The 11,222-nt window shown below is 35.6% G+C and overlaps 1 protein-coding gene across 1 annotated transcript in view; it reads left to right on the top strand.

Annotated features, from left to right (window-relative positions):
• Positions 1 to 1,291: 1,291 nt before the first annotated feature.
• Positions 1,292 to 11,222, top strand: part of LOC121319914 (endosome/lysosome-associated apoptosis and autophagy regulator family member 2-like) — a 31,323-nt gene continuing 21,392 nt past the window's right edge. The window contains exons 1-2 of the mRNA XM_041257871.1: positions 1,292 to 1,593; positions 9,593 to 9,713. Coding sequence (XP_041113805.1) covers positions 1,444 to 1,593; positions 9,593 to 9,713 — 271 coding nt within the window. The 5' untranslated portion in view covers positions 1,292 to 1,443. The remainder of the gene's footprint in view (positions 1,594 to 9,592; positions 9,714 to 11,222) is intronic.

The following is an 11,222-nucleotide window of genomic DNA, read 5'->3' as shown; positions in this document are numbered from 1 at the left end:
AGTAGCAGAAACCCCAGAGGATTATCTATTTGGATAATCAGTTATATAATGTTCTGGAGTTTTGTAGTGCAATGGAATTCATACTAGAGAGACACTAAATTTGTGTCATAATAAACAGCTCTGCACAAGCCAATTATCTATCACAAACTGAGGGCATGTCAACTGAATTCTGAAGTCTCCTTATTTTCCTCTTGTACAAGTAACAAATGTATACACAAATAGCTTGTGCAACAAAAATTAGATTCAGCAATTTAAAATTCTGTTCACAGCAGTGCTCCAGTCTTTTCAAACCTAGCACAGTAATTTCACAATTACAATAACAAACCATTTCAAAATAGTTTCATCAATGATTTAAATGCTCTACCATGTGTGATTAAGACAGCAGACAGACCCTGGTTGAGGTTCAGATTTCTGACACCTTATTCCTTTGCTCAAGCATGTATGAAGTGGATTGGCTCTTACGTTAATATGAACAGTACAGTAACTGGCTCAATACTGGGTAATAACATCAACCCATGCCACATGCAAATTCATAATCCTGTTCAGAAATATGTCAGAAGTTATTGGTGTTGGTCATCATTTGTTTTTAAAATGTACTATATATATATATATATATATATATATATATATATATATATATATATATATATATATATATATATATAGTTTATAAAAATAACTAAGGCACATGGTATCTTCTTGAAAGAGGCGCTAAGATCCCTGCTTACAGCCTTGATTGTCTTTGCAGTTTTCTAAATCTATTTATAGATCAGGCCCTATGGATTTGGGGCCTGCCGTGGTCTGGTCCTTTAATACTGGGGCTCCACAAAGTAAATTCTGTGTAGTTGACTGAGCTGGTATTTATGAAGAAAACTGCTTATTTAGTTAGATGAGGTGTAATGCATCCAGGGAAATCCCATTTAAGGGGGCATGCTTTGCTGCTGGACTCTTGTTACTGGCTCTCCCTTTGGAAAAATTAAAACAAATTACTGCTGCACTTCATGTCTGCTAAAGATCACTTGATAGTTTCTTGTCTCTAGTGCATTTATGTACACTAAGAACGCAGAAATTCTTCTTGAAAAGGCTGATTGTGAGGAAGTTGTACAGACATCAGTGCAATGCATTACTTGGCTATGGGGTTCAGCGTGCAGCGCAACGCTTTTTATATGTATTGAAGTGGTTGACAACCTGTAGTTATTTCAATACACCTGCTGCAATCAGGCATAATACTAAACACAGATGCGCTTGCTCCTGGCTAATCCCAGTGACGTCACGACCAGTGCGTGTCAAAGCCTGCTGTGTAGAAGGCAGAACTGCGCAGCAGGGGAGTGGATGAAGGAAGGTGGATGAAATACAGAATACAATACAATAGAAATAAAAACGTTGATAAAGACACATTTCGTTAATGTATTCTTAAAATAGCTATTATTTGTCCGTGGTGTAATGGAACAGAAGCAAAATATGAAGAGGCACAGTTCTTTCCCAGCCTTTTATTTAATGCCTTTTTCCGCCGGGATTTGCTGGGCACTGCTTAGCTCTCTGCTGCTCCATTGGGTGATTGTGGAAGCGAAGGACCTGCCTCAGTGCAAAGAGGTAAACCTTAATAATAGCAATTCCAATCTGTCATTATTGTTTATTTTCATGTGTTAAATGCGTGTAAACTTGCATGCAGGGATTTAGTCAATAAATCAGAAAAGGTAGTGGTACACGTATATATTTAAAGCCGTGATACAATATGCAATCTGAACAATATTATTTTTATTATCATGGTACATGAATTTGTCCATGTATCTGAAGTACGTTTTTTTTGTTATGCTAAATTTGTAGAAACTGTGATATCGGATATTGCCACATTACATTGAAGTGTAAAAGCCGTAATCCGATACAAAAGTTTAACTCGCTCTAGTCTAGGAAGTAAGAATTACGAATACAGGTGTAGCTTTTTCCGCCCATTGTGTTGAGGGTGACATAAAAGTCAATAGCGTCCTATGATGGTCTTTGTAATAAAACTAGGTGTTGGGTTCCCAAATGAAGGCTCGTTAATTAATAAGTGACTTCACTATAGTCCCAGGACTGCATGGCAATTACTTCTTCAGATTTGTCTGGGTGCTTTTTAAACCCATACCCAATGGTACGTTTTCTTACTCAAGATGGCACTTCACTAATGGGGGATGGCTTTAGCTTTGACAAAAGAAGTACACAAAATAAGTCAGGTATTAAAGAATACTGCAAATATATACTGGTACATTATTACAGTACGTGTTACTGTATAAACATTATATTGGGGGGAAAAAACTAAGAAACATTGATCGAAAGTAAGTCTGTCCCTGTTTCTGGATCTAAAGCATGACATTAAGGTTCTGGGGCTGGGGGTAACCAATATCAAATTCACAGATGATGCTGTACCTTGGGGGTTATTTGATCTCTTCTTTTATGGATTTAAACTGGCTGCATCAGCAGATGACATTATCGCCTTCTCTGGTTACTTGTTTTTTTCTCCTGATGTCATGACACACAGAAGGGTATGGTAGAGACACCACATTAACACATGAGCTCCTGTTTTACAGGTTAAATATCTAAAATTTAAAGTAAGGATTATTAAAGCTTATCTGGTAGCATCAGACACTATGAGGTATTGGCAAAGTGGCTGTGCTCCACAAAAACAGATCTCTTTTAATGATTTTAATTCCCAGTTGACGATCCAGTTTGGTTACATTTCAGCTCTGTGTGTCAAGTTCGGAAGTCACCCATCCTCTGCACACACACATGCACACGCAACACACACACAACCTGCTTAGCAGTTTTGGTGTGATCCAGACATTCATCTGCCACAACCTGCAGCTGTAGGGGTTGCTTATGATATTTTAAGCTTACAAAGTAAAACAGACATTTAGAAAGATCTCCATGGTGTTTTGTTTTATAGATAACTTCCAAAGAAAAAATATATTTTCAACATTTACACTAAGTACTGTTGCTCAGTGATAATTAATCCTTTCATTGCCATGTTGTTTTAATATCTGATAGAATTTCCTCCTTTTATGTTGCCCACTTTTTTGTTATTTTTTTTTCATTGTCTGTTGGTGTTTGTTTAAATCGGGACCATTTTTACATGAAGCATGAAAGCAAAGTGGACGCACCTGTTTTTTGAGAGGAGTGCCAACTGCTGCGCACTATAAGCAACTGGATATTATGGTTTCTTTTAGTGTTATCTGTGTGCCACTGTACTGAAACCAAACGCTGTCTTAATATCTGTGAATAATATCTCCATACAGCGTACCAAAGCTAAAAACCTAAAAAACACAGTTGCTTCTTTTGTTTATGAATTCTGCATAGGACAGATAACTGAACTGAAATGTAAGGTAAGCCACAGGGTATTGAGATGTAATTATTCACCCCGCTCCTGTACCACTGCATTTTACTATTGTAGATATAATTATTTCCAAAATTACCTTTTACTATGTAGATTATTTTTAACCTAGATTCAATTTTGCCAGTTATGTCAAGCTTGGACACAATTACCTACAGAAGCTGTTTTTGAAAAGTTAACACTGGGAACTGCTGAAAAAGGCATTCTTCATTTGGACTGCTTATTTGTATTGGCGAATCTAAACAGGACAGTTAGGAAGCCATGGTTTTAATAGAGCCTTGTGATTATCTGTACGACGGAGGTTATTTCGTGTGTATGTAAATCCAGGGCATTCAAGCAGCAAAGAATGCAAGGCCACAAGGGAGGAGGGTGTCCAAGTGATACTGGTTATATTAAACAGAGCTCAGTGAAAGTAGACTTGATTACAGCTGGCGTCACAGAGCCATTCTTCAATGGTAGAAATGACTGAGGCTACAGAGCCTTCTGAACATGAAGTCATTTAATCATCTTTGTCATTGTATTTTTATTTTTTTTCTGTTGGCCAAAAGCATCTTTATTTGTCAGATTATATAACAATCAACTTTCCTTTTTCTAGAAGTGAGTGCATTTCCATGACAAGTTGCTTAGGTAGGGGAAATTAGAAAAGAAAGTTAGCATTTTAGTAATGTTGTTGTTCTTTGGCTCACATGCATCCTGGTTGTACATTTAGAAATTAGTCAACACATTTGAACCTTCAAAATGGTTTGTAATGAAGAAACCTAATATTCAGTGTTACAAATGGCCATTCACGTCCAGGATTCAAGCGTTCTTGAACCCTGCACTCCAGAAGGGTAGTGCTTTTACTAGGTGAGCCTCTGGATTTCCATTTTTCGTCTCTCACAAACCCTTTTATTTTGCCAATGTTAATCTTTTTGCTTTTACCGAATTTCATTTCACTTTCACTGTTCCAAATTTCACCACATTGCTAACAGATGCATATAAAGGTAACTCTCAGAGCTGTAAAATATAGGTTTAATGACACCTTCTTTTCCATACATTATACTTGTACCAGAACCTCCGTAGAGTGTTTTGGTTATTTCCCTTGTGAGGTAAACAACCCACTCGTTCCTTATTCATTTCATATTCATGCATGTGCTTACTGTAGATGTAGAATTCTATACCCAGGAACATGTAGCATAGATGGTAAGTCATCTTATTAATTGGAAGTATAGTTTAAGTGATGACAGCACATCAGGATATTGTAAGATCAGAAACTGAACCTTTATCCCCATTGGTTTTAATTAAGAATCCCCTTTTTCCAGTGTTCAGATGAGGACTGCTAGTACAAGTGAGCCCTGGTTAAATAATTTTGAAAAATAAATACATATGAAAACAGAAAGTAAACATTAAACAAACCCAGTTATTAATCTTAATTCATTGCATAACATATATAGTATATGATAATACACAAACAAGTGGATTTTATTAAGATTGTTTGTGCAGGTCAAAACTATGAAAACTGAAAAGTAACCAGCTTGCTACACAAGTTTGACCTTCAGTTACCACAAATAAACAGACATATGACAATATTGTATCTTGAATAATCAAGTAAATTGTAATTGAAGTAGTATTTACAGAAAAGGGTGTGGATTGGTACTTCCATTATGTGTGTTTGTGTGAGGAAAGGACGTTTGTCCTTGGTTAATGGTTGTCTGTAGACACTGCTTGTGTAGGATTGTGTGTATTAGCAGAACATATCAACATAGAAGAAAATTTACGAACAAAAGGAGGCCATTTGGACCATCCAAGCTAGTCTGGTTCTTAGCAGCTGATTGATCTGAGAACTTTGTCTTAAAGGATCCAAGTGTTTCTACCTAAAACTACCACTAGCCCATTCCATACACTCATCACAAAGCTACAGCATAGTAGTGGCCAGGGAGAATAATTAATAAATGGTGGAACTTTAGCAAGCTCATTTGATAATGAATGTATAACAATGTATTTCCCTCTACCTCCATTGAAAGTAGATTGGATCAGCACAGTGATTGTCTCTACACAAATTTAGAATGTGTAATTGATCTACAACAATATCACTTTGGTAGGGATAGGATGCAACTTCTGTTCTAATGGGTTATTTCCCATCTTTCAAGTACATTTAATACTAGCTTGTGTAGTCACGTCTAAGGATCCCACATGTAGTTGTGAAGATGTCACACACTGTGTATAACATAACATATGTTTTATCTTCACAATTTACGGATTCTTAACAGACAGGAAAACAGAATATTCATAAGCAGCCTGTGGACATGCTTCAGGTCTTTTGATTTACAACAGGCAACTTGATGCTTATTGCGTTAGTTCAAATTATATAGCTCAAACCTTAACTGGAAATAACTGACTTTTTTTTGGTTAAGAAACACTCCTATGAATCAGTTTTAACTGTGTTTCAACATAGACTATAACAACCAACAAGACATGCCAGTTTTACAGTAGACACCTGAAATAGCTGTTTAATAGCGGTTTTAACCTAACCCAGCGTAGTACACATAACTAAAACCAACACACGGTTTAGTACAACTAGCAGGTCTACGGCTGGTTTCACAGACCCTGATTAGGTAAGAAATTAAAGACTAGTGCTAATCTGTGTGTGGGAAACCAGCCTCTAGTGTTCAAATCAGGATTGTAACTCGCAGAGCTGTGGTACAACCTCTCACCATGCTTACTGACAGTACCATTTTTACATAAAATATAAAAAAAAGCTTTAATTCACTTTTTCTATGAAGAGTGTTTTTTTTTTAACCAGCTCACAAAATCCGTTTGCCTCATTAGCACTTTGAGTCTATTATCATCAGCATCCTGCTTAAGTCTCCCATTTCCTTCCTCCTATATTGACCTCTTCATTTTTAGTTGATAAATGGGAACATTCTTTGCTTTTTTAAAAAAACGTTTGGGGTAAAATACCAATCTCTGGTGAACACTGCGTCAGCAGACAGTGTTCAAAAGTAACAAGGTTTGGTTTATTCCATGCTGAAAATCTGTTTAGGAAAATAGGTTTTGCCTTTAAAACTAGAACACAAGAGCAGTATTGTAAGGAACGATATCATGTAGAAAGAAGGGTTAGAGGCCATTTGGAAGAAAAAAATGATATAATGAGATGAGAAAATAATAGCCACATCCTCCTGGTTTTTGTTCCAACTGTACCTTAAATTACTTAATTGGACCAATTAAGTGCTTATTAGAAGCTTAGTTGTAGTGCTTCAGTAAAATGTGTACTGAATACCTAGTGTACAGGACAGTATAAAAGAAGTGCTATGGTAGAATGTGTTATAATAATTTTAATTTTGAAAACTGAGCACTGTCCCCCCCAGCTTGTGTTATCCAGAGGCAGAGCTTTAATTTCTTCATTCTCCATCTCGACAGCAAAGCATTTTATAGCGTAATCTGTATTAAAAGAAATGTCTCGAAACCCTCTGCTGCTGTTTGGGATTCTTTTGTTAAATGCCCAGACGACCAAAAGCAAAGTTGAATGCAAACTGCAAGTGACTCATATCATGGAGGCATAACCAATCTCTGGGGTCACTTGACAAGCGTAAGTTCATATTATTATTATTATTATTATTATTATTATTATTATTATTATTATTATTATTATTATTATTAATATCTTTAGTAGAATTATTAATATCTTTAGTAGCAGTGATTGATAAACTTGCAAGCAGCCTCAATTATGTGTAAATAAACAACATGTGTTTTTATTTAAATTATGAAAACATAATTACTGTTCTACATACTTGTTATTTTTTACAACTTATTTTTAAACTACATGTGGATGTTTTATTCCATTTATAGGGCTTTCCTGTAAAATAATAGGATTTTACATCAAATATAAACTAGTAGCTATGGTGACGTCACCAATAAATTATGCAAATTAGTACCATCGAAGGTCTGACCCTTCCTTCGGTAATGTATTCCGAACCTTCGAAGGTCAAAATGTACCGTTCGTTGGAGCCCTAGACATTGTAGTACTGTATTTTACTGTCCGGACTACCATTACATTTAACCATCTGTGGCTTACTTTTTTTCTGTTGCTATGTAAATCTCACAGTTTTTCATTAAGCAGAGATGCAAAGCTCTGCAATCCCCCTCTCTCTCCCCCCCTCCCCTCCCCTCACCGCTCCATAATCCCCCTTCCTTTACATGCATATCACACAATAACACTGCTGTATTCAGTATGTATTCAATGACTGTGTATTCACTTTTCACTAACAGAGAACACAAAAAACATATCTACATATGTTTGATTACAAACAATGCAGTGTTTCTTACATCATTGTACGATCCGTGCTTCATATGTGCCTAATCACATGAGATATGATCAAATTCAATTTCAAAAACAGCTTTATATACATATTACATGTAGTCTTTTTCTCCCGAAATGATTCTTACAAGCAAAGTATTTTACATTGGTTAGTATAGGAATGATTTTGTCCCAGTGGCTTTGATCACTATATGCGGTTGATTCGTATATCAGTGATTCTTATAAACATAGTGCAAGGTATTACAGTTTATTCTTTCTAGTTTATGTTTTTGATTTTTAAAAATGGAAAAATAAAGTAGGGTTTCTAATGAATGTCATCATGGGTACAATTTTAGGGGTTATAGGGTCATACGAAAAGCCTAATCATATCTTATGTTTCCACAGTAAAATCAGAACTGCACTGTAATTCAGTATTATTTAAACAAACGATAGTGGATTCTAGAATTCAGAGTCTAAAAGGATTTTCTTATTTCAAAACAACCTAAATGATTCCCCAAGTAATCAAAGTAAGATAAAGCTGTTTTGCATTTTGTACATGGATAAATGCAAAACATTTGGGGAAAATCAAATGCAAATCAAGTGCGGAGTTAAATTTCTGATACTTTAGTTTCAGAAGAGAATAAGCTTGTGAGTATTTTTCTTGTGGTTATGTTTGAGTGAGTCGTTGCCGTTGACACAGCTGAAATGCATTCCTCATGGGTTGTAAGAAAAGATTAGACTTCAGGAAAGCATTCTTCTTCATAGCGTCTTTGCAATGTATATGAAACTAAAGCAATCCCCTCACTCAGCTGGTGGCACTCATGGATTTACACCAGCTTCCAAAAAGGTCCAAAAAAGAAAAAAGTGATGTATCTGGAAAATTGATAACTCGGTCTGTAACAAAGTTCCTTTTAACAGCTTTTACAGTTTTATCAATACCAGCTCCCATATTTATAATCTAAAAATGCTCTTCAACATAAAAACGAGTATTCAGGGAAATTTCTTTACAGGTTACATACAGCAGTTATTCAAATCTAATTAAGAATTGTATTTCAAAAATGTTTTCTGTGCATTCAGCTCTTTGGCTTGATAAGTACAAATGCATTGTGTGAACTTTCATTTCCTGATTTTAAGAAAGTCCTTTTATTTTAAACTGCTGCACCTTAAAGGTTATCACTTTGGCACACACAGTAACAATTAACACCCTTTCTAAACATTCAGTGAATAATATCTACAGATTATTTTGTACAGTAAAACTGTTCGAAGTGCATTAAACGTGACAACACCAAATGTGATTGTGTGATTTAGAGACACACTTGTAGTGAAACACCTGGATCAACAAGGATTGCTAAAAAGGTACTGCTTAGGTGATCTCCTGTGTGTGTGATAGGATAGCACCAAGGCCCAAGCTTTTACCAGCAGGAATTAGAGACTCGGAGACAGAAGCTGCAGTTTAAAGCTCAAAGCACATATTTATTCAAGAAACAAACACAGAGAAAGGCAGAAAGGCCAAAACAAAAGGTTTACACCAAACAATATATGCTGGGCATTTTATCTCAAAAAAGTACACATGCACGTACATGCACACGATTTCTGGCTCCCGGCGTAATGGGATTGGCCACACTTGTGATTGTTGGCAGGGACAGATTTAAACCCATCCCTGCCAACCTTATATCCTCTCACACACACACTATTTTCAACAGTAGGGCTTCTGCCCTGCCACACACCTCCCCCTTGTGCAACGCACACATGAAGATAAAGCATGAGCACCGCCGCTGCCTTTAAGAAAAACGCTTTTCTGTTAAAAATTTACTGATGGTATGCCTTTGTGTCTTAAAGAACAATGTGGAAGCCTGCATTTTTTTACCAGTTATGTGAACCCGTGGTTATAATCACCTTTCCTACATTTGACAAATATCCCTGACATTTTCCCCGATTGTGTTTTGCAGACAGATTATTATTTTGAGTACACAGAGTGTGACATCACAGGATCTCGGTGGAGGGTTGCTATACCCATAAATGAGGGGTCTTGTTCAGGATTACCTGATCCAGTCAAAGGCACAAAATGCAGTAAGTGAATGTTTTAAGGTCTCAATATAAACAACCCTTTGATTACCCTTATCCTTCTGATTTTGTAAATGGCTATTTAATTGACAAAAATAATCCAACTGTCAAAATGCATTTTTGGTACATAGATGTTCAGTTCTGAAAATTGAATGTACGTCAGATTATTGGCATCACTTAAGGTCGTCTTGGTTCACCTTTGGACTATTTCATTCATTCTTAGGATGTATAATTAATTTTGATGTCAAACAGAAATCTGCTACAGGGATGAAGTATTTTCAGCTGTATTTACATTTTAAGCTTAAATCATCTGCTTTGTCCATTGTATTCAGGAAATGTGGCACCTCTTGTCTCTCAGATTGAAATGAGAATTGTCTGAAGCTGATCTGTAAACGTAAATCATTGATACCTGCTTATATCTGTATTTTCTGTTCACCTGTCTGTTCTCTTCATGCAAATAAAGATGAAATCAGGGTAACAGAATGCCCAAAATCTTCGGGCACAGACTCCAAATCTTCATAAAATTTGAGCTAACAAGAATGCAACTATCATGGCTGTTTATACCCCAACCAAATAATCTATACAGTTATAATTATCAAAAGTTATGGGCTAGTCTTAGTATTTCCGTTTCACTTTGTATCTGATAGGTGTGCAAAAACTAACAAACTAAACAGCTCAGTTTAATGTATAGATTTGAAACTTTTTACAATTATACAACAACAAACATCTTTTAAGATAGCTCCCTTGACTGTGCCTCTTTAGGACGTGCTATACGGTATTACTATAGAAGATATTTTGTTTTAGCATATACACATTACTCTGAATGCTAAAAACATTTATCTGTTGTATAAAAAAAACAATATCAGGGAGAAATCTAAATGTGATGTCAAACAAATGCTTATTTATAAGTTTGAAATGGAGGAGTGGTACAAACCGGAGTCTAAATATGTATTGTCATTATGCAGTATATATTAAAATTGTGGGAATTACACATTTAAAATATTGTATTTATCATTATTTATCACTTAAACCTTTTTGAGAGAACGGCTTTATAGAATACCTAAGAGACCTTTGAAGTCTTGCAAGCTTGTGAATAATTATTGTTTAGTTAGACCAATAAAACGGATCACATCTCCTTCTCTTTGGCTGTCGTCTCTGGACTAATACGGCTACAATTTAATCTATAATAGAATACTCTATGTAAAACATTTAATTGAACATATACACCCACCATCCATTTTTTTTTTTTTTCAGTAATCGCACTTATCACTGACTTGAAGGTGGAATTTTTATTATAAAAATGATATTTACCAAAATAATAATAATAAAAAAAACAGTTAACATTCTCACAGCATCCAATTCTGCAATTAAGTTCACATGGTGTTTGTAAGTGCATGGCAGGTGTTATAAAAGAAAAACAAAAAAAACCCACACACTAACATCTCTGTAGCTATGAAGATAAACAGCACCCCAGTTGTATCAGCAAGCTAATGTTTCTGTGCTGTATGTTAGCTT

Source organism: Polyodon spathula, chromosome 8, assembly GCF_017654505.1.
Source record: "Polyodon spathula isolate WHYD16114869_AA chromosome 8, ASM1765450v1, whole genome shotgun sequence".
NCBI lineage: Eukaryota > Metazoa > Chordata > Actinopteri > Acipenseriformes > Polyodontidae > Polyodon > Polyodon spathula.
The sequence above is the reverse complement of the archived record's forward strand: the minus strand, read 5'-3'. Positions and strand labels throughout refer to the sequence as shown.